The following is a 24,654-nucleotide window of genomic DNA, read 5'->3' on the forward strand; positions in this document are numbered from 1 at the left end:
CAGGGGACACAGTTAACTTCCCAAATTTTGAGCCGAGAAGCCATAATGAAGAAGAAAATGTAGTGTCCTAAAACCTTAAAGGCTAATAAAGCAATGAGTTTAACCTTATATTCTTCTCTGGTTAGCTTTGTCTCTAGTATAATTTTTTCAATGAAATTCAAAGCATGGCAATTGCGCAAAAATTCAGGTTTTGTTAACGAAGTAAATATTGGCAAAGAGGCCATATTCGATGTTTATGATACGTCCACGTCGTTAAGAGTGAGCGTAACATAGAAAAGAAGGAGCACGGAAAATGTGACTTCCTTAATGTTTTTGTTTTTTTTTTACCGTTCGTGTTGTTCTTTATGCTCACCTCGCGCATCTAGTCGGCTGCTCTAGAGAAAAACATGAAAAATGTCGCCGGTTCAAAGTAACTAGGAGCCCACGGGCGCTAACGGGCCCGTACGGAATTTGAACCCATGACCTCTGCGATACCGGTGCAGCGCTCTACCAATTGAGCTAACAAGCCGGATGTTTATTTGTACCCAATTCATTGACCAGCTCCCAGTTGGCTTGTTAGCTCAATTGGTAGAGCGCTGCACCGGTATCGCAGAGGTCATGGGTTCAAATCCCGTACGGGCCTGAAATTTTTTTCAGGTCCTACTTACAACTACTAGTTTCAGTAGTGTTCTTAGCTGCGAGGATCTTCTAATTTCATCTTTCCACCGCAGTGCAAATATGTGAATTTTCATATATCTAAATCTTCATTCACTCGGATGTTTATTTGTACCCAATTCATTGACCAGCTCCCAGTTGGCTTGTTAGCTCAATTGGTAGAGCGCTGCACCGGTATCGCAGAGGTCATGGGTTCAAATCCCGTACGGGCCTGAAATTTTTTTTTCAGGTCCTACTTACAACTACTAGTTTCAGTAGTGTTCTTAGCTGCGAGGATCTTCTAATTTCATCTTTCCACCGCAGTGCAAATATGTGAATTTTCATATATCTAAATCTTCATTCACTCGGATGTTTATTTGTACCCAATTCATTGACCAGCTCCCAGTTGGCTTGTTAGCTCAATTGGTAGAGCGCTGCACCGGTATCGCAGAGGTCATGGGTTCAAATCCCGTACGGGCCTGAAATTTTTTTTCAGGTCCTACTTACAACTACTAGTTTCAGTAGTGTTCTTAGCTGCGAGGATCTTCTAATTTCACCTCTAGAAGTGTTGGCTTGATACAGCCTTTGGATCACAGAGGGCTCCATCTTAATAAACGCGGGCTGATGACTACAGATTCGTATTACAATAATAGTAACTGTCAATCAAACACTACCCGTAAAATAAATTTTTTCAGTAAAATGACTTTGAAATGGTTGAACCGTTTAAGCTCTCTTTTGCAACATTTATTTGATTTAACAGCAATTAAAAACCGAAATGATAACGATGATGCTGTTGAAGGTTTTGATGTAGTCTTCCGTTTTTTACAATATGATTCATCAGAATTTATACATATATAACAATTTTATTTTTGCTGGTTGAACCGTATTTAACCGCTAAATTAACATATTTGAAATAATTAGTTTACAATCTTGATAAAAGTGTTGATCAACCTGAAAATTCTTAGGCGTGTTACTTAATAATGTACGACTACCGCATGAGTCATGCTTAGCCAGTTCCAGGCCTTCAGTTGGTAAAACCGAGCGAAATAACCAACATGATCGTTATTTTGGTGTCGAGATCATGTTGGAGATAACAAGCGGCGCTATAGTAGCGGGGGAGGCTTGGGTCGGGTCGGGTCATTACGCAATCGACCCAAAAACCCCCTCATATTTTTTCGCTCCTCTGCTACCGCACTGAGACTTAGTATAACACTTCGTTTTACTGGCAGAACGCTTGGAGCAGGATAGCGATACTAGGCCGCTACATTATTCTGATTTTTATTCGGATGGACATTGTTGTATGCTGTTTGCAGAAAATTCCAAGATCTGTCTGAAATCGGAATGTTAGTAGCGGAGCGGACTTAGAATGGAGCGAGACTCTCAGATACTTGGAAAGGAGATCATACAAAAAAGATACAAACCGAATTTACTCTTAACACTGAAATGTAGATTTAAATAGGCTTCAACCGATTAATACACTAAACCCTTTGCCGCTAAGAGTTACAAACAACATTTCTCCTAAAATTATTACCCCTGAATCAAACATTGTAACAAACAACTAAAGAAAACCTTAATTGATAAATTTTCCCCGACATCTCCATAGGAAATGTAAACAGAAAAGTTTGGAGAACATGAGTATTTACGTTTGGGTGCAAAGTGTTAATTAATTCAGAGAACCAGTTTACTTTTTCTTTTGGTATTTTGGTTAAGAAATTTTATCTTCAGGAAAGATGGATTTGTTTTCCATGTTAGAATGAAAAGTTGAAAATCTCAGAACTTAGACAACTTTGTTGAAGGGTAAATGCTTGAAGCTTAACCCTTTAACCCCTTAGAGTGATTAGTATCTAATTTCTCCTCACGATGTCACCCCTGTATCACACATCAAGGTCATGAGAATAAAGGAAATAATCACCAACTAAAGAAGCTCTTGATTGTTAAACAAATTCTCCTTGTCAGCACTTTAGGAAATGTATAGAGAACAGCATGGACAATATTTTCATGCCGCATCAATTTGCGCATAATTCCTGAAGTCAGTCGCGGAAACCTGGCGATCCGCGCGATGAAGAAGTCGATTTTTATCTTTTTTCTGTTACTTTTGTTCTTCATGATACTTGCTTATGCCTCATCACAAGGTTAGCCTCACCATTACTCATTTATGATCGGGAATAGAGAAGGGACATTAGTCCTTCATAATCATAGTAACCGTTTAACACCTGCATGTTATATGTTTAAAGGAAGTTTTGTTATTCATCTCCACAATAGCAAAAATGTTTAAAGATAGCTTAACACTTTCTTAAACTTCTTAACCAAATAATTTACTGGTGATGAAAAGATACTTGCGCAGATAGTTTGTTTGAGTACCTTTATGTGAATTTAATTGCGAATAGTTTTCTTTTCTCCTTTTTGTTTTGTCGTGGGTTTTTTCTTAATTAATTCTTTTTTTATCGAGCTCGTCATCCAAGTTGATATATTGTAATATTTCCTACCTCTCTATCACTTCTTTATCAATTTATTAATTTTTTTTGTATTTTGTATTCGAACATGTAAAAAGTTCACACTCGTAAATTTTATTGTCTTCTTAGTCTTTTGTTATGCCGCTCAGTCTTCTTAGTTGTGTCGGCTGGAGGTGCCTTTGTGTTTATTGCGCTGATAAAGTTGGATTTTTGCCCCAGTTGTGATCTAATCTTTCTCCTGACCAATAAATAACTCTCAACGTCAGGGAGTATATCGAGAAATTTGCGATTCCTGCTAGATATGTAGCTTTAAAGGAATAATTTATTCGGAGGTAGAAGACGTTTTGCAATAAAGATCTTCTGCAATGACAAGCTCTTTGCAAACGTTTGATCCGGCTCATTCATGGATTTCTTCAACGATTCAGTCCACTTTACAAATTCAAACCTGCGAACTTTGTCTTTACTGAGAAAATTTACTTTTTTTTATTTTTGGGGAATTTTCGAATGGAAAATCTATTTACTTAAATATGTGCATTTTTTGTGGAAATTAATTGCCATCTGTAAGTTTCCTGCGGATGTCAGTACGGATAATTGTTTGTAATTTATCTAGAAAGGTATTCATCTAGAAACTAAAATAGATGATAAAAAAGGGAAGCAAATGGATGGATGAATTTAAATGAATACATTCCAACGGAGAAACTATCGGTAAATCCTCAATTGTTATCATCATTTTGACGTCCCTTATGGCCATCTCTTTTACTAGTGTTTGCCTTCTTTCGTGTTTTTTTTTTATCAATCTTAAAGGCTTTTGTGACGCAGACCAATGCCGCGTGTTGGAGTTCACCCCTGAAAAAGCATTTGACGGGAAACGTCTCATAAACCACGTCATTCGCATCGTTGAAGTTCTGACAATGAGTTTTTGTGACAACATGTGTTATATGGAACCTGACTGTGTCAGCATTAATGTTCATAAACGAGTGAGTAGTCATGGACGCTACAAATGTGAACTGAATAATGTTACTCACGAAAGACACGAACATGACCTGGAGAAGAAAGACGATTATTTTTATCATGCAGCTGAGGTAGGTGTTGCATCATTAGCAAATACTAATTTCAGGTGAAAGAAAAAACTAGTTTCCGGTCGTAATCGTTGCAGTTGTTGCTTGAATTCTAATATCACTGTCAATATTTCTATCTTTAGCATTATCAATATTGTTCGTTTAAATGCTGCTCGTTTCCCATTTTATTAATATTTCAATGTATGATATTATTTCCCCTTCAGAGCGCTTGTGTTGATAACCCTTGCGATAACAATTCTACTTGTCAAAGCGGTTTTACTGACCAAGGATATCGCTGTTTGTGTACCACTGGATTCAAAGGTCCAAGGTGTAAGAAAGGTAACCCCTGTCATGTCAAACCGGTCGTAAGCTCGTGTTCACTACAGTTTTATACACAACTTTTAAAGGGACCTGTAGAAGTTAAGGTTCGGTTTTTTTTTATAAACTCACACAATAACCATGCAGACCCTTCGCTAGAGAGCTGCTGGCCAAGAGAACTACAGGAAAATTGCAAGAATCTCAAGACATCAGATCCAAGTTGGGTCTGCATTTTTTGTTTACACTTTAGTTTTAAATCTGCAGTAGTTTTAAAATTAATTGCAGCGTTGACGTTCTAATTAAAGGAGAGTCTTTTCAGATATCGACGAGTGTGCTATAGGAAAAACGAACTGCAGTGCTGATGCTGTGTGTAACAATACTAAGGGATCGTACAATTGCACATGCAAACAGGGATACTATGGGGATGGAAATATCTGCCGTTCGGGTAACATTTCTCCTGCTGTTTTTTTTAAGCTAGTTTTTGTACTGTTTCTTTCTGTTTGGACTACTGTAATAAGACGTTCGTCTATAATAACTGTGTATATCGAGATATAGAGATATAGTAAATCGATAGAAACTTTGATAATAGCCTTGTTAAAAACTACTGAGAATTCAAACTAAAAACAAGTTAACTACTTGATGGACGTGAAGACGCTTGCTTGCGTAGATAGCAGTATTATGGTGTATATTTGAAGCGTCAAGCGGCTTGGGTAAAAACGGCGAGGCCGCGAGGGGTTTGGGATGCTGCTTACACGAGTGACCAAGAACGTTATGTATTCCTATTCCACATGTAAATTTTCTCTTTGAGAGCGTTTCAAAACTCCATCCCATCTTTCTTTCTTAAAGGGTTTATTGCTGTTGATATCCATTTTCTTTTTTTCAGCTTCGACGTGTAAGGAAATTTTCGACAAGAATGTGTAAGTCAATTATTCCCTAAGAACAAAGCCGGCGCGGAATTTGATGAGAGAATATGAAAATAAGCGTACTACTAATAACGATAATTCTGAAAATGATATTGCGCTAAGCATAGCAACATTGATATCAACTTGCACTCTAGCTTCCATCTTGAAAACTTCCGCCTCATCGAAAAGTACTTTGTGTCATTTACTAAATATATGGAAGCCATGGCCCTCATCAAGTTTCAACTCAATCTCTCCATTTAAGAAGATTCTTTATTTAGTAGATCGAAAAAGAGTGGCGAGGTTATCCTGCACTTAGACTCAAAACCAATTTCTGTTTTCTGTCACATGGGAGACTTTGGATGCGGAGATGGAGGATGGACACCGATCATGAAGATTAATGGCAATAAGGTGTGGCTTTTTCACGTTAACGTTTAAAAGATTGTTTGGTACTAGAAAAATGTCATTTCCATTTTGTATAACAGTGTTTGTTTGGAATTATTAATGATCCGTGATTTAACATTGAAATCAGTTTTCCTCTGAAAATTTGAAAATTTTGAAATCGAATTTCTGCCCGCACGATTCATTTGTCTCCCCACGAGCAACTTAGTTGAGTACAGCGTATGCGAGTGTCGTAAATATTACGGAATCTTTTTCTATTGGCATTTTTAACAACTATCAGGAATTTGATATTCAAAAAGTTTTTGATATTTAAAATTTGATGGCGATTGGTCTACCACCACTTACGTGTTTTTTTTCCACGTTGTTATTGTTTAATACTTATACTTTTCACTTATATATATTTACAGCGAACCTTTCACTTTAATTCGTCATTCTGGAGAGACAAAGCTGATTACAATCTTAAAGGGGGTATGAATGGGTTTGACTCACAAGAGACCAAGCTTCCATCCTACTGGAACATTTCTTTTTCGAAGGTCTGTCTCGGTATGGGGATTGGCTTTCAGCTCAAGTTCATTGTCTTTAATAAGCGCGCCAGCTCACTTTACTCGCTGATCGCTGACGGTCAATACCGCCAGATATCACTCGGTCGTGACACATGGAGGACCCTCATTGGCTCAGAAGCTTCCTTACAGCCCCACTGCAACTTGGAAGGGTTCAATGCTATGGTTAATAAATGGGCCTCCAAGGCAAGAATTGGTATCATTGCCAACCAAGAAAACCATTGCAAGAGCTGTGACTCTAGAATTGGGTTTGGTACCGGAGGGTATCCTAATAACTTCAACACGTGTGGAAACCAAGCAAAGCACGAAGGAGATAATGGAGACAAACACATTGAAGCCATGGGGTACATCTTGGTGCAGTGACAAGGAAAGCTATGAACAGCCTTTAAAACCACGCCCTATGCGCACCTTCAAAGTGTAGATATAGCTTACGTTAAGACTATACAGGCAAAAACCAAAATATTAAGCGTAATACTTAAAATTAATTCAGTTTCATTTGCGCAAACCTTATTAAAAACATTAAGGAAGGGTTTAATTATGTGGGCGGCAATGCCACTCAATTTAAAGCAAGAATCAGCATCACTGCTAACGAGCACAATAATTCCTTTTTAGTGAATTCAATATCAAATTTGTTTCAGAAGGGCTTCATTGCTGATATCGTTGGGAAAAGTTGGTATAATGTATAAAGCTAGTCTTTAACTTTATGTACTTTATCAAAGGCGCTAATAAAATGATGAAAAAAGAGTAAACTGTGGCTCCCAAGTTAATTGGCATCATTGGCAATATTCCTTTCATCTGTTCTAGCAATAGTTTCTATGGACTAAACAGTTTTTTTTTATTTTTATTTTTTAATACAGAAAATGGATAACACACAATCCTGGTTTCAGATGCTGAAAAGCCTGAAATTCTGATTTGAATATTTCTTTCATTCGAACTGATTTTATGTGGTATCTCTCTCCTTCTTTAACATCATTATAACTTTTTATCATTTTGTTTATTTGTTTATTTTGTTTTGCTTTGCATGCTTGTTTATTAGTTTTATTTAATAATGTGACGAAATGGATTAACCATCAAATGGCATCCACGTCGTCTCGCTCAGGAGTATGAATTTAAGATTTTCGTTTCTCTTGACCATGATCCTCCGTAGGTATTTTTAGATCAGAATTAAAATTAACAATTGGTTCATACGTCACCGTGCGTTCATAGGGATATGAAGCACGCGGGAAGTTTAGAGAGCACGAAAGATGAGTAAGAGTTGCTCAAAGCGTAGCCTCGAGCAACTCTTAGGCATCTTTCGTGCTCTCCAAACTTCCCGCGTGCTTCATATCTCGATGAACGTACGCTAACGTATGGACCAATTGTTAATTGAATTCAAATTCAGATTCTCTCCTGCACCCCTTCTCTTCCAAGTCGTAGCTCTCGTCCCCGAGTCTAACTCTGATGAATTTCTCGGTCTGTTCGCCAAATATTTTTTCGTCCGGCTCTCACACTCTATTGCAACCTAGTAACACTGGGTTTCAATATTGCTAGCCGGTAACACTGAGAAAGGGAGAGAGAGAGAGGGAGAGAGACGGAGAAAAAAGTTTTACTTCAGGTCACAAGATGCGAAGCTTACCCAGAAGATCCATGTTAACTGTCATATGACTAATTACCTTAAGAGCTATAGGGGTGGGGGGATGGAAGCTGATAAAAAAAAAAAACAAAACATATATATATTAATAGTAATAAAAAAAAGAAAAGAAAAAACAACGGTGAAATGGTAATTCGTGTCACTTTCTCACTAACTCGTGAGTCAGTTGTTCGGTTTTGAGAGATAATTGAACTTTTGACTCGTTGATGAAAAAAGTTATTACCACTGAGTAATACAAATGTTTAAACTACTCCTGGTGTAGTCATCATGCTCACCAAGCGTGTGAAGTTGCGTTTGGAATGAAAAAACTTTCTACTCATTGTTTTGGGATTGTTAACTTCATTTTCTTTGGAAATTAGGAGCAAATGTTACCAAAAATCAAACATTTTTAAAATTTCGTGGCAACAGCTCAAATATCAATTTGGCCCATAATCTCCTGTTAGGTAGACCTTAATGTAAAACAAAACACTGCATAGTTCATTTTGCTAAATATCGATTGGTTTTCGAGGACATCGATAATCACTAAATTTTGTGAAAACGCCGCTTTTTTTAATACGAAATTTAGGGCGATGCACGACGCCCCGCGTTACAAAATAAAGTACTCAAGGGCAATAAAATCAACCACATATTGTAGAAAGATGTCAAAAAATACCGTTTTAGCAATTATCGACTATTTACTTTTACAATCTAATTTAATTTGATTGACTTATTTTAATCGAGAAGAAAACTTATCTAACATTAACCTATTATTTAAGCTTGTGGTACTGCAATTAGTTCAAAACCTAGTGTTTAAAAGTGAAAGAGTTGTTCTTTTAGAGCCCTGAAGGATTTTTTGGGGAAATGATTCAGAGCAAAAGAATCGATTTTTAAAGTTGGATAAATTGCGCAGTCGTTTCAACTTGTTCCGCGCGCGACATGACACTGCAACGCACATTACATTTGACAGAAGCACCTAAAAAGTTAACCAGAAAACATTAAGTCTATACATTAACGTATAGAATCTTACCTTTTCATCTTCAAATCAATGATGAAGGAAACTGTATTCCTGAGGGTCTCGTTTGGTTGCTGAACTAATCGTGCAAAATCATTTCTCACTACATAGCGGTGGTATTGTTTGTTTTGCATACTTCGGACGTTTATGGCTTTTGTTGTGCGTATTCACTTCCTCCATTTTCCTCAAAAATGGTCTTAGAGTGCCGGTCGTTAAGTCTTCTTTGCCGAAACATTAGTTTTGAATTGAACAGTAAACCAAAGCGGAACCAACAGACCTCAAGTCAAAAACATATGTTATCAGGTGTGTGTTGTGAAATACCGCTTCGAGTGAAATCTACCATCTACCACCAGAATTGAAACATGAAACAAATGACTTGGGGATCTTAGCGGTTTTTCATTAGGTATCAACTTAATAAAAAGGGAAGACAAACAGAACCTTGTTTAGGAAAAAAATTAAAGCAAAAGAGTGACAAATGTGAGCGCTGTAAAAAAATCATTATCTAAGGAAACAAAAAAATGTTTTGCGGTGTTTCCCTGGAGAAACCTTGTAAAATGATAAAAAAAAAGTCATCCCTATCATTTTTATTCGAATGAATTTAATTAAGAATGTCAGTATTAATTTAAAAACAGGTGTCAGTTTTTGTTTGTTTTTAGCGAACTGAGACAATTTGTCTGTAGTCTAGAAGTAGAGTCGTCACTTTCTAACAGTTTTAGATAAACGTTCGTAAACACAGCGAGTTGCAACGCGTGTTAATGAGTGAATATGGAGGTGTCCTGTTCTTTTAAGTCTATCGTAACAGGAATGTGTGGATTTGACACTAGATACAGGACAAAAGAAGCACAAATTATCCCTTAATGACCTGTTCAAAGCCAATTTCCAACCATACAGCAAGCCTAGGATTTTCCGGTGCAGAGAACGAAGTTGACCTTATCCTCAGCCGAGCAGCAGTATTTACAAAACCTGCAAACAAATTTTATGACCATCTGTCCATTATATCGCGAAAGGTTTGGTTTGGGCTGAAGGCGGGGGTCTACTGCGAGGTATAAAGTGCCATAGGCATTATTCAATCATGACAGAAGAGGCAAAAAGTGGCCGAAATGCAACCGAGGAATCGGGAAAATTGATTCACATATAACTCTAAAGAAAACTTGAGTGTTTCTTCAAATAGGCTCAGGCAAGTTTGCTCTTTGTAAACTTGGCTTCACCCCACTGGCTTCTCTTCGTTTCCTAAAAAGAGAAAACTGACTTTAATTTTCTTAGGTATTTGCGCATCTTGTCGAAAAACTCTCAGGCTGCCAAAAGACAAAGAGTCGACAGCCACAGTAAGTGCGACTCCTCGTTCCATTGACACCAGTGTATTATGCAGATGAAAATATTGAATCTGGTAAGCTTTAATCCACATAACGATATTTATGTATACGGTCAGCTTGCCTTCTGTCATTCTGTTAAGTATCAGGCAACACACACCATGCAGGTTCTCCCTATTCAATTTGTTTGTCTCTATAAAGTTAGAGGAGACTGGTGACTACTCACACCATATTTTTTGTCTCAAAATACGTAGAATATTTGGCTGGTTAACGCGGATTTTCGCTGGGGTAAGTTACAGGAAATTAGCACTGCTAAAAAAGTTCTGCTATCGGCTTCTGTAATGCAAAAGACAGTTTTATGTTTATGGGATTTTGACATGTTTTAATCTACACTCTCGCTGAAATAAAGCTCAAAAGGAAAGGTAACCGTGATGAGACTGGAATGAATGATTGGTTTCTGTAGTTGACCTCTCAATAAATTGTCATAGATTTAAATCTATTTGTAATCTCTTTCCCCCCCTCCGCCTTTTCCCTTACTGTAATTTTCTCCTTCATTTTATTTTTCCCCTTATTCTCTTCTCTTTCATTTGGTTTTTGTGGTTTAGAAAGAGAAGGATGAAGGGGAGGAGTTGGATGAAGAAGAGGAAGATGAAATATCTCATATCAGACGGTAATCTCTATGAACCATCTTTCGCCGGAGAAAAAACTGTAACGTCAAGGGAGAAGTTGAACAAATTCCTGATTTCAAAAGATATAAGTCCAATTCGCCATTCCTTAGAAACACCATGGGAAGAAGCTTCCGAGCGGACAAAAAGGCTTTATACTAGAAAGGTACGACAGGTTGTTAATGCATGCTTGGATGATATTGTTACTGGGGAAACTGAAACTGTATTGTCTTCACTGGTTAAATTAGAGCTTGAGGGTAGTGCTATTGACTCCTCTCTGATGAAATGTTTGGCTGAATGTTATAACAACGCAGACCATTTGAGCTCTCGGGGGCAAATTTTGTCCATTATGACAGAGAAATTGAATTTCAAAGATTTGCAGAGATGGATACCTAATTTTTCCAGGTATCAAATTAACATATCTAGACATCATTTATTACTCCACGGCAAAGGCGCGAAAGTAAAATATGTTAAAGGCACAAGAATGTACATTGCACTAGAGAAACTTGATCATTTTCTGTCGTACATCACCAGTACCCACATAATTCATGCCTTGCCTTTTAGCGAGAAAACTCTGAAACTGTCCTCAAATACGGAAATAAAGGTTCCCACTGCTGTTCGAAGTCACGTGGGCCAAGGTTCAGAAAGAGAAAATTCATCTAGCGAAACGCTACATAAAAGTTGACTATAAGGTAAGACTGTTCTCTCTAGGATGTTTGAACTTTCTTGGTTTTGCTTCCACGTTAGTGCTCCTTGAAAGGATAATAAACCATATCGGATTTAACAGAGTAAGATTCTGGAAAGGTAGAAATATTCAGTATATTCGTAATGCCTTTCTCCTAAGGAACGAAAAAAGAAACACTGAGTTTCTTGGCACTAACTATGGTGCTTCAATTGGTATCCGAAAAAACTGTGATAGGTAATGCGAAGAATGACTTTTTATATAGGGTCGTGTTATTTTAGAATCTATGAACATTTGATATAAGAGCCAAAGTTACCTGTGTATACGTTTTTCTTATGCCATTATTATTCTTATTCTTATATACACTCATTTATTGGTATATACTAAATAGTTATTTGTGTTTTAAGGTTCACGTATCTAAAGATTCGACAGTCGCTGATCATTGTCGGACATATGCCCTCAGTTATCCTCAAGATAACGATTACACCACAGTCTGTAATCATGAACACGACTCAAAATGCGATAGATGCGAACTTCTCCCAAAATTATTTCGTGAAGTTAGGTCAGTTATTGGCAGTGTTAACTGTAGCGCAGAAGAACGAAACGAGATGGAGTATGAAATCTCAAGTCAGAATGCCTTTAGAGATTAAATTGTCAAAAATCTTGATGCACGGACAGTGTTAATGATGATGGACTGGGCAATGAAGTTCCTGGCGAGAAAATTTTGTGAAAGTCAAAGCGACTGGTTCGGAAAAGGTTAGAGATCTGTTTTTTCTGTCCAGAAGAGGGATGTGTCAGGTCCTTTCAACAATACTCATCGTTAGAAAAACATATGGACTGTGGTAAACACCGATACACTGTTAGGATACTTGAATATTCAGTATGCCCTTACTTCAATATCCAGACGGATAAATTCCTAAACCTTATCATTAAAATTAATTATCATAAATAGTGTTATTATTAACATTCTTTTTATTATTATGACGATTTTTATTGTTGTAGGGATAATCAATCGTATTATTCTTGGACATATTGTTTCGTTTTATGGTGTTTTGATCTATCTGATTCATACCAAAGCCATTATTTGGAGTTTACGCCTGAGAAAGCATTTGACGGCAAACGTCCTATGAACCACGTGATCCGCATCGCAGAAGTCATGACAATGAATTTTTGTGAGAATATTTGTCGCGTGGAACCTGACTGTGTCGGCTAATCTTGATAAGCTGATGATTGGACATGGAGGGTACAAATGTGAATCAAATAATGTTACTCACGAAGGACACGAACACGATCTGGAGGAAGAAGAAAGTTATTTTTTATTATGCAGCTGAGTTGAGTGTAACTTCATCAGTAAATACTCAGTCTCGGTAAAAAAAGAAAAAAAACTTACTTACACGATCACAAGCACTGAAATGATTGCTTTAATTCTACCATCACTGACATTATCTATATCATTGGTATATCACTAGCATTGTCGTTATTGTTGACCCCTCGTTTTCTAATTCATTTTTTTTCATTGTTCTAAATTTGAAATTACAGACTTGATTTTTAAGATACACTGTAACTGATCAGCTAAACTTTGTTATCAATATTTCAAGACACCAATTTGAGATGGCTTCAGAGAGCTTGTGTTGATAACCCTTGCGATAACACTTCTACTTGCCAAAGCGGTTTTACCGACAAAGGATATCGCTGTTTGCGTACTACTGCATTCAGAAGTCAAACCTATGACGAAGGTAAACTTTATGACCAAGACTGGCAAACACGAGCACTACCACTTCTCATTCTCATAGAAAGTCAAGAATCCGAGCTGTTCTAGGGGCTTTGTGACTCAATCATGGCAGCTAGTTGCCTAAGATTGCATTAAGAAGAGGTCTGATAATTGATTGGTAGTCTTTTTTGTTTGATTCCTTATTTGAGAGTATATTCGAGAGTATATTTGAGAGTATATTCGTGGACATTGTTAGTGTTAGTTGCATTTTTTTGGGCTGAGAATGTTTTACACAAATAGACAGTAAATATTATTTTCAGATGTCTGTAAATGTGTTAAGGTATTACCCAACTAAAGTGCTGATTCTTTGTGTAATAATATGCAATTATTGAATGATGATGATGAATCATGACCCAGAAAATATTTTTCCTCGCACGCTATTGGTTTAAACGCATCATGTGACCGAATACCCTCGGCTTAAACTGGGTGATATCCGACAAAAAACATAAACAAATAAACTACTAATAAACTGGCTTCAATTGGTCAATTGAAAATTAAATTCTCTTTTGTAGTAAACTGATATCTCGTAAAAAAGGCTGTGATTATTCGTCGTGGCGAATAACTATAAACGCTAAGTTTTTCGTTTGTCTCACGTTGTAGTCCTGTGAGATGTAGATCGCAACGTTTCGACTGCATGCTGCATATATACTGCTAGTCTTCATCATAAAGCATTATCCGCTGTGATTAGTTTTTTTTTCAATAGCTCTGATTGGTGTATTTCGATCCTTGCTGTTTCACTCCGTGATTTGCTCCCCGGTATCGCACGGCTTTCCTGTTGTTGTGTTTTTCGATCGTGGGCATCCACGCTTCTGGAATTTCTATTCCACTATCCCTGTTGATGTAGGCGGGGTGAAGTCTTATATGAATTGCCTCTTTGACCCTGTGCGTGTAGTAATAAGGGTCACAGTCAATAAACTTCACTTAGTTCCAGAGTGGCTTGTGTCCGGTGTTGTGGGCATGCTCTGAAACGGCGGAGGTCTCGGTATGGGCGGGTTGGACGTCTCGATCGTGCGCCTTAATTATGTCTTGGATGGGTCTTCTAGTGTCTCGGATGTACACCTTGCCGCATTCACAGAGAATCCTGTAAACTACGCCATCTTGTTAAGCCGGGTCGACAGCTTCTTTTGGTCGTACTAGCTGAGATCTCAGCGTAGTTTCTGACTTGAAAACAGCGCGTACGAGTTGTTGTTGTAGGGAACGGCGAAGCTGTTCGGACAGAGGTAAAACTACAAAAGAGTTACAAAAAAATACGAATACAAAAGAGTTCCAAGCTACTCTGCAGTAGCTTGGAACTCTTTTGTATTCGGCACTGTTGTTTGGTTTTCCGGTCTTGGTAAATTTCTGCAAGAAAGAAAAAGGATAACCATTAGGAACCAGAACAGATGCAGATGTCTTTTCTCCTTAGAGATGACAGAGGGTTTTGTTACGAGACGTTTGGCTCGCTCGTAAAGGCACTTAACAATACCGCGTTTTACTCATTGAGGGTGACGCTAAGTATCGGTCGGTGTGTGTGGGTTTCCTGTATTCACTGATGGCGAGGCGGCTGTCAGATTCTCTTAAAACTTCAGAGCCTAGGAAGGCGAGTTTGTTATCATTCTCTGCCTCCATGGTGAAGCGGATGGAAGGCTGCTAGTTATTTAGATGTGTAAGAAGTCACCCACGTTTTCGCGATCCAGGATGGTAAAGGTATCGTCCACGTAGCGTTTCCAGATCGCAATCTACATCACACGTGACTACACCGTGAGACAAACGAAAAAGTTAGCTTTTATTTTGAAAGACATCTCAGTTTATGACCTAATATCAGAATATATTTGCCATAAGCGTAATGGTTACATTATCTCTTAAAAACAGACAAACAAACAAACAGACAAACAAACAAACAAAGCAAAAAACAGCTTTGGGTGGGTATGTATATTTGGAAAATAGTGCGAATAGTAGGGCTAACGGAAATTAGCCGAAGGAAGACAAAACAGCAGTGCTGATGCAGCCTGTAAGAGTCAGATGCATCATATAAGTCAACCAAGTAGGAACTAAGCACTTAACTTTATTATAATCTACAGCAGTGAGGTTGAATCGTGCAGCTATAAAACGATTGTATCGAGGGAACATCCAATTGCAGTGCAGATGCTGTGTGCAACAATACTAAGGGTTCCTAAAACTGCACGTGTAAACTCGGATATTCTGGAGATGGATGGACTTGTGAAAGCGAACGTGACCAAAGCCCTAATCAGTTCTAATTGAAGAACTAGGGAATGGAAACTAAAGAAAGAAATATTAACTCTAAAACGTAATAAAATTAGTAATGCGCTCAGGAGTTTTCCCCATTGAATTGCTTACCTTGAGTTTTACAGATGTAAACGAATGTGCTGACGAAACTTCAAACTGTAGTGCTGATGCTACGTGCAACTATACCAGGGGATCTTATCACTGCAAATGCAAACCAGGATTTACTGAAGATGGACGGACTTGCCAAGGTAAAACAGGGCCCAGTTTCAGAGTCTAATGTTAAATCTGTATTAGTTTTAAAACTAATTGCAGTGACGACGTTCTAATTAAAGGAGAGTCTTTTCAAATATCGACTTCAGGAAAGACAAACTGCAGTGCTAATCCTGTGTGCAACAATACTAAGGGATCGTACAACTGTACATGTAAACCAGGATATTGAGTGACATTTTTCCTGCCGTATTTTGTACGATAGTTATATTTTCAATATTAAATTTTTTTTGTACTGTTTCTGTCTGTTTAGACAGTAGTAATTAGACTTTCGTTTATAATAATTATGTATATCGAGATATAGATATATAGTAAGTCGATAACAAAGTCGTTGAATGCCTTATTAGAAACTACTGAGAATTCCAAGCCAACTTCTTTAAGGACGTGAAAGCGATAGCCTGCATAAATAGCAGTCTTATCGTGTGCACTTGAAGCGTTAAGCGAAAATACGAGGGACCAAGTCATCATTGCCTTGGTCCGTTTCGCTTAGTGAGCATCTGAACCAATCACGAAGCTCACCAAAGTGAAACCAGCGCAAAAATCGCCATCAAGGAGAATTTCACAGCTATCACAAATAAATGGAGCTGACAACTTTCATCATCATCGTCATCATCATTATGATCTATTAGCTCGTATCATTACTGTGTACTTGCCTATTTGCAGGGAACAAGCTGAGAAAATCGGGGGCAATAGTTGATTATGATAATAAAATAAAATTCAGCTGTTTGCAATGCGTTGACTTGGAAATTATCTAAGATGCCTAATTTAGCAAATATGGGGGAAGTGTATTCTCGTTAGTCTGAGTTGGTAATAGCTCGCACTGCACATTTTTGTAACTAAAAAATATCATGTTTAAGTTGGTCACATATGTGGACGACTAAGTTGAATTACAGTGAGTGATATATGGGTAATTAACGTATCGTATAAGCTTAGTCTTAGATAATAAATAGAATCTAGCTCTAAATATTATGCCAGCTCACTAAAAGATTTGTTTAGCTATGAAGCTAATGTGGGGTTTCCAAGTTAAATGCTCATCAATATAAACACCTAAGAATTTTGTTTCATTTACTTGTTTCTATGTCTGATTTCCAGAGGATAGGGAAAAAGATTTACCAAGTTCCTCCCGCCTCGAATTAATAATAATGTACTTAAAGATGATTCTAATCTGCTATTTCTCTTTCTAATTTGGCGACCAATTACATTTTTGAAATTGGAACTTTTTTGAACCAAAGAAAGTGATAGAGAATATAGGAACCTTTATCATGTCTTTGGCAGTAAAAATAGGAATCCTATTTCTCTGAAGATCCACCTTGAAGGTCGACTTGTGATTATGGAGCTGGATACAGGTCCTGCTGTGTTAGTTAGGAGCGAAGGAGTGTATCAGAAGTACTTCTTCATGTTCCCTTGAAGGACACCCCATGGAGTTGCGTACCTACACAGGCGATTCTGTGAAACCTAAGGGGTTTTGCAATGTAACTGTTCAAAACATAGGACACTCTAAAGAACTTCCAATTTATGTAATGAAGAATGAGGGACCCACTCTCTTTGGCCGAAAATGGTTAGAGTCTATTCAGCTGGATTGGCCCCCAATTTAGTTGGAAACATCAGACACCATTCCTACCCTGGAAGTTGTGTTGATCAAACACTCTAATGTTTTCTCTGAAGGTCTGGGCAAGATGAAGAATCAAGCACTGATACAGCTACAAAAAAGATGCTCAGCCTCGATACTGGAAAGCTTTAAACCAGCAGTGAATGACGCTTTGAGAGGGCTGGAGGCTGAAGGAGTTATTGAGAAGGTAGCAACCAGTGAGTGGGCAGCCCCAATCGTGACTCCTGTGAGCAAGGATGGTATTGTAAGGGTATGTGGTGATTTCATGGTGACGATTAAGCCTCAGTTGGAAATCGATGAGTTCCTTGTTCCCCGCGCTGATGATATTTATGCTAGCCTAAGTTGGGGTACATTATTCAGTGTCCTTGACCTCCGTCACGCTTACCAACAATTGGAGGTTGAGGAACGATCTAGGCCTTCCCTTACCATTAACATGACCCATGGTTTGTACCAGTACCAACGTTTACCGTATGGTGTGGCTTAAGCACCAACCATCTGGCTAAGGGCCATGAGCCAGGTCCTACAAGGCACTTTACGGGTTTCTTGCTACTTGGACGACATTATTGAAGCGAGCAGAATCATGGAAGAATACCTTGAGCGGCTTGCCGCAGTGTTGAAGAGGCTTGAAGAGTATGATTTGAGGGCCAACCAGGAGAGGTGTAACTTTCTTAGAAGCTCTGTTGAGTATTTAGGACGTGTCATCTCCACAGATCTAGAAGGACTACACTAATCTCCCAAGAAATTAAAAGCCACCACCGAAATGCTAAAAACCTCAGGATGTCATATAGCTGCCCGCCATCCTTGGCATGGTCCAGTATTATGCGAAATTCCTACCTAATTTGGTACCCATCTGGCGCCGCGCCATCGGTTATAACAGAACAACGTGAGGTGGTCATGCGGAACCAAGTAAGACACCTGTTTCCGGGTCGTGGAAGAAATGTTGTTACAAGACAAGGTTCTGATAATTTATGACCCCGAGATGCCTTTAGTTATAGCCAGAGGCAGCTCCTCGTATGATCTCGGAGCTGTCTTATCACACCGTACATTACAGGGAAAAGAACGGACCATTCTTTATGCAACCCGATCTCTGTCTGAAATAGAGGAGAAATACTCACAAATCGAAAAGGAATCCCTATCCCTAGACTGGGGGGTGAAGAAGTTCCAAACCTACCTGGAAGGGCGTAATTTTACCTTGGTGACTGACCAACAGCCCTTGAAGTACAAATGGATCCGGAGAGGGCGGTGTCAGTTACGGCAGTAACAAGAATACAACGTTGGTGCCCTTTTCTAGGTGCCTTTTCATACCGCATTGAGTTCCGAGGTACAACACAGCAGGCCAACTGTGACGGTCTCTCTCGTCTTCCACAAGCATGGGACCGGATGGCAAGCCAGATGAAGTGGAAATGATTCATATATCTGTGATCGAGGCCTTACCTGTCACAGAACAAGAGACGAGAAAGCAGACCCATAGAGACCCAATACTTTCTCGTGTTCTAGAGGTTGTACAGTCTGGATGGCGGGAAGCAGAAGCTCACCTCGAGCTCATCCCTACTGCAAAAGTGAACCAAGGACTCATCAGGGAGCTGTAATGTGGGTTGGTAGGGTGGTGTCCTCAGCCAAACTGAAAGAGAGAGTTTTGGAAACACTTCATGAGGGTCTCGTCGCTATGGTCAAGATGAAAGTCATATTCCGAGGATACGTTTGGTGGCCAAACCTTGACAAGGACATAAAGGGGCAATCTATAACTGTGGAGGATGTCAGGAGACAGCAAATAATCCAACCCACTCAACCCTACAGCGTTGGGAGTACCCTGCAATACCCTGGTAGAGACTTCTCTCATATTTTGCTGAACCCATTCAGGGAAAGATGGTTATGGTGGTAATTGATGCACACAGCAAGTGGCCCGAGATCTTTGTGATGGAGAACACTTCAGCTGATGACTCCGTTAGCGCATTACACTGGCGAGGACGGTTTAACTTCAAAAATTGCACAATCTATCTAAATTGGTCTGACTACCTTAAGTGCTTCAACTGGACAAAATGCATAACTGGCTGAATAGGATCTACTGCACCAATTGCACAATCTAGCTTAATTGTTCCAACCGGTTAAATGGTCAAACTTGCGAAAACAGTTAAACTGTATAAAACTCATAACTAGCTTAATCAGTTCACCTGCAGAAACTGTTAAACTTGCCTCAAATGATTTAACTGGTTACATAGTCAAACTAGCGAGGACATTTAACTTCAAATATTGCACAAGCTATCTGAATTTGTTGAAGTAGTTCAAATGGTTAAACTAGCTTAAACTGCTCAACTGGACAAGCTCCATAACTAGCTTAAACGGTTCAACTGCACAATCTAGCTTAATTGGCTCAACTGGTTGAATAGTCAAACTAGCGTAGACAGTTAAACTGCACAAATTGCACAACCTATCTTTTTTGGTTGAAGTAGTCCAAATCGTCTAACCAGCTTAAGTGCTTCAACTGCACAAACTGCACAATCTAGCTTAATTGATCCTACTGGTTATATCTTCAAACTTACAAAAACATTTAAACTGCACAAATTGCACACTCTATCTTACTTGGTTGAAGTAGTTTACATGCTCAAACTAGCTAAAATGGTTCAACAGGGAAAAATGCATAATTCATTTGGTTCAATTAAATTGAATGCAAACGGTTCAATTGCACAAACTGCACAAGTCCCATTCTCCGAAAATAGCTCCTCTGTTGTAGGCTGACTACTGGAAAGAGATCCGTAGGTGGACAGAGAAAGCGTTTTACAAACAACTGAAAGTATTCATCAAAAACCTGGGCGAAGATCCTGAGAACTGGGTAGGATAGGCTCACCTTTGGGCGCTCATGTGATTCACATCTGCACATTTGCACGCATGGGACTTCCTGATCAGATTGTGTCCGACAGTAGACCTCAGTTTACTTCGAAAACTTTTGGGAAGTTTTCGTTTGCAAATGGGATTAAGCATGTCACTGGCGCGCCTCATCACTCCTCAACCAATGATCAGGCGGAAAGACTGGTACAGAGTTTCAAGAAAGGAATAACGGCTGACAAGTCTGGGAGAGCTTTTCAGCACAAGCTCGATAGGTTCCCGCCAACATATCGATCAGCTCCACACGCAACAACTGCTCTCAGCCCTGCACAGCTATTGCTAGGTCGAAATGTCAGGACAAGGCTGGACCTAATTAAGCCGGATGTCACGAGGGGGGTCGACAAGAAATTGCTCCAGTCGAACAACAGCACATTAAAGTTTTTCGTCAACGACCAGTATGTATGGGTCCGCAACTACTTCAGAGGACCAAACTGCGTGCGTGGCACAGTCATTGAGCGAACGGGTCCAGTTCTTTACAGGGTCAGAGTAAATGAATAGACCTGAAGGTGCCATGTAGAGCAGCTGTGGGATAGCTACCTTACCCCAGCCATAGAGGAAGGTGATCGTGTTGTTCCTGGGAGGGAGGGGAGGGACATGTGATGCCCGCGGTATCAGAAGCTACGCAGAAGGATACACCAACTCAGGTCATTACATCAGACGGGGAGGTCCACTCAGGACCAAAAAGTCAGAAACCGAGCCCTGAACCAGAGTTCATTACTACCCGTGTTAGGCCACCCGCCAGATTCCAGGACTTTGTTTGCAACTAGCGAACTCTATTTTATTCTACTTTTTATTATTTTATGTTTATCTTGTAAGTTCACATGTTGAAGTCTTGAGGGAAGGAAATCGTTCCGTTTGGGTTTTTCTAGTACCCAATGCCACGCGATTTGTACAGGAGGCTGAGGTTTTGTTGGCAGATTAAAAACCACTATCTTGATCTTTGACTTGTTTTCTGAACATTTGGTCGATCCACCATAATTTCCTAAACATGAAATAGGTAAAGTAGGTCTTATGAGGGATTCAAAATTCCACTTAAATGGTTTGTACTTTGAAAAGGACTTAATCCACTTTGAACTGTTTTCCTTTGCGATTAAAAAAAATGCTGCGTTTAGGTTCATAAAAACTCAGATTGATCGAGTGAAAACATTTATCATTATTTCAAAATCACCCGGTAGCACCTTCATAAGAATATGTTTATAAGTATAATACCCAAATTCTCGACACTGTTGCCTTTCATCGTCATAGAAATTTTCCAAATTTAGAATCACGCAAAAAGGAAAAAAAAACTTTTTCACCCAGTAAATCCACTGGTAGCTGCATTCACACTTTCGTTCACTTTACTGTAAAAGACGTTTTTCTCCATAAGTGGCGGGTCGACGTTACCTTGTTCATTCAGTAAACAAGGAAGGTACAAGTACATCATTAATTTTTCAGAACAGCCAGCGTAGGTATAAAATCCCACTGCTTTGTGTGAGGCTATAATCCTGTTGTCGTTACCTTCACTTTAACGAATGTGGCCAAGACTTTATCCCAAAGTGAATATGCACTCATGGTTAAGAATGACATTATTCCGGGTCCAAGTCTGTAAAATAATAGGATTCTATGAGTTCACACGTTTGATTGTTTCTGTTACATATAAAACTCTTTTTTCGTCTAGGTATAAGTTCCTCCTTGTAAGATATCTAAAAAAAACTACTAGAATATACATTTTTTAACAAACTCTGTTACGTATTTGAACATTGGAAAAAATCAACATCTCGCCATGCCGTCTACAAATATGTTGCTTTAATTTCGCACCAAATTTCTCATACCATTACTGCTCACTTAACCGTTCCGCCTTTACTGAATATGAAATGAGGATTAGAGCGTCATTAGACATTATGATTCAATAAAATGAAACAGAAAAAAAACTTGATCTGTAACTGGTGGTTATGGAACTGGTTGCAACGTGGAGAACGGGACATTTTAGAACAATTACAGTTTACATGGTTAGATGCGCGTAGCGCAAATGTAGTTGCCTTAAGATAAAGTCATTTCATCGAGGGCACAAAGTTAGCACAAATGGGAATAAGAACTGGGAGAAATACATGTTTATCTGGTAATCGAGTTTTATTAGTTTTATGAATTGCAGAAAGGATTACGAAACCGTACTATTTTCTTGAATACCGCAAAAGGCTTGTTGATCGAAAGGCGCCACTCGGGACTTGAGCAACAAACTAAAAGCTTAATAAAGTTTGCTTTAAGAAGATGCTTCAATAGAGATTATTGACAGACCAAGTCATTTAATTACTACTTCATAAGTTGTCTTTCGGTCCTTTCGTACAGCACTGAGACGGTCTCACTTTGATTTCGCACGGAATGACTTGTAACATTTCTACTTGGCTAACGGTAGCTTAGTTACCTCCGAGTTTCAATTTTTTTTTGTTATGGAGGGCAGGAGAAATACAATAAGGAACCACGTCGCGTGACATCTTGAGAGAAAGAAAGTAGTTTGTGGCATTTCCTTAGTCTAATTCGTGACTGTCTGTATGTCTCACATGTGTAAACACTTGTGAATGTTGAGTTACATTTCAAGTGTGGGGTGTGTCACAAATACTCAACGGTAATTGGCCCACGTCGGTCAAGTGGTGCAGAATAGCTATCTATGATTGGTTACCAGGGATAGTGACCTCCTTAACTACCAGTAATAATAAGATTTCATCGTTCAAAAGGCAGCCAGGAAGTTAAAAAAACTAAATAATAATAATAATTATTCGAATTTTGCCATCAGTTTATGTTTTTCGGGAATTCGGTCTTGAGAGGGTTCAGCGCCATGGAGAATTCGATCTTTATCTGTACTCTGTTAGTCCTGTGCCTCACGATGTCCTGTGTCTCACTTGTGTCTTCACAAGGTTAGTTTATCTATTACCGATAGCTAAGCGGGGGTTAGTGATGGGGTAATTAGTCTCTCTCAACCGTAGTTGAGATGTAGTCTCTCGAAAAAGGGGTTCAGGCATTTCGGTTAAAATCATCGACTTCTTTCAACGAATTTTTCTTAGTCTCAAAGTAATAGAAACCATCTTGTTCTTTTCGAATTACTGCAGTTTTTTTCTTCTCAGAGCGAAAATCGGCTCCGGCGCTCAAAGGCCCATTTTTAAAAGCGCCGATCATCAAAAATGGCATAAATTGTCGTGCTCGCATTTTTGCAATGCTCGTGTTGAGGAATTTGTTTGGTTCGCATATTTAGTTGGATCCTATTTGAGACTGACAAGTTACTTAAGTTTTCCAATTTAACGGTTTTTTACATTGAAAATTATTTTGTTCAGTTTGACACTTATTTTGTCTTTACCGCGGCCATGATCGTAAATATGCAACTTTTAATCTAGGCTGAACACAAAATTCCAACTCCTTTCCCATAACATCTTTATTTAGGCTAACAAAAGTAATATATTTATTCAGGCTAACAAAAGTTAGGTAGACGAGTATAGAAATATAAAGATATATTGTTGTTTTGACGAAGTTCTAGCACAGCCGGCTAACATATTATGCAAAATTTCGACTATACTAAGTCGACTGATAGCAACCTTTCACACTCTGATTATGAATTTCGCTCAGGTTGTCGAAACGTCAGTCACCATTACTGACAACAGTCCTTTTAAGGACTACATTCACCCGGACGATCAAACTACGCTACTAAAATTAGGTTTGTTTTTTGAACCACTTTCAGACAAGATTCTCATTATCCTCTTTCGGGAAGTCGGTCTCCAGAGGGTTCCGCGCCATGAAGAATTTGATCTTTGTCTGTGTTCTTTTAGTTTTGTGCCTCATGATGTCTGCACTTGTGTCGTCGCGAGGTAACATTCCTACTTGGCTAACGGTAGCCTAGTCACCTCCGAGATTCAATTTTTTTTGTTATGGAGGGCAGGAGAAATACAATAAGGAACCACGTCGCATGACATCCTGAGAGAAAGAAAGTAGTGTGTGGTATTTCCTTAGTCTAATTGGTGACTGTCTGTATGTCTCACATGTGTAAACACTTGTGAATGTTGAGTTACATTTCAAGTGTGGGGTGTGTCACAAATACTCAACGGTAATTGGCCCACGTCGGTCAAGTGGTGCAGAATAGCTATCTATGATTGGTTACCAGGGATAGTGACCTCCTTAACTACCAGTAATAATAAGATTTCATCGTTCAAAAGGCAGCCAGGAAGTTAAAAAAACTAAATAATAATAATAATTATTCGAATTTTGCCATCAGTTTATGTTTTTCGGGAATTCGGTCTTGAGAGGGTTCAGCGCCATGGAGAATTCGATCTTT

The 24,654-nt window shown here is 38.8% G+C and overlaps 1 protein-coding gene across 1 annotated transcript in view; it reads left to right on the forward strand.

The window, feature by feature from the left end:
• The first annotated feature begins 3,996 nt into the window (after positions 1-3,996).
• The window catches only part of LOC131769874 (uncharacterized skeletal organic matrix protein 5-like), a 30,353-nt gene continuing 9,695 nt past the window's right edge, over positions 3,997-24,654 (forward strand). The window contains exons 1-4 of the mRNA XM_066169834.1: positions 3,997-4,168; positions 4,369-4,483; positions 5,346-5,379; positions 5,646-5,772. Of these exons, the coding sequence (XP_066025931.1) occupies positions 3,998-4,168; positions 4,369-4,483; positions 5,346-5,379; positions 5,646-5,772 (447 nt within the window). The 5' untranslated portion in view covers position 3,997. The remainder of the gene's footprint in view (positions 4,169-4,368; positions 4,484-5,345; positions 5,380-5,645; positions 5,773-24,654) is intronic.

This window comes from Pocillopora verrucosa, chromosome 7 (assembly GCF_036669915.1).
Source record: "Pocillopora verrucosa isolate sample1 chromosome 7, ASM3666991v2, whole genome shotgun sequence".
Taxonomy (NCBI): domain Eukaryota; kingdom Metazoa; phylum Cnidaria; class Anthozoa; order Scleractinia; family Pocilloporidae; genus Pocillopora; species Pocillopora verrucosa.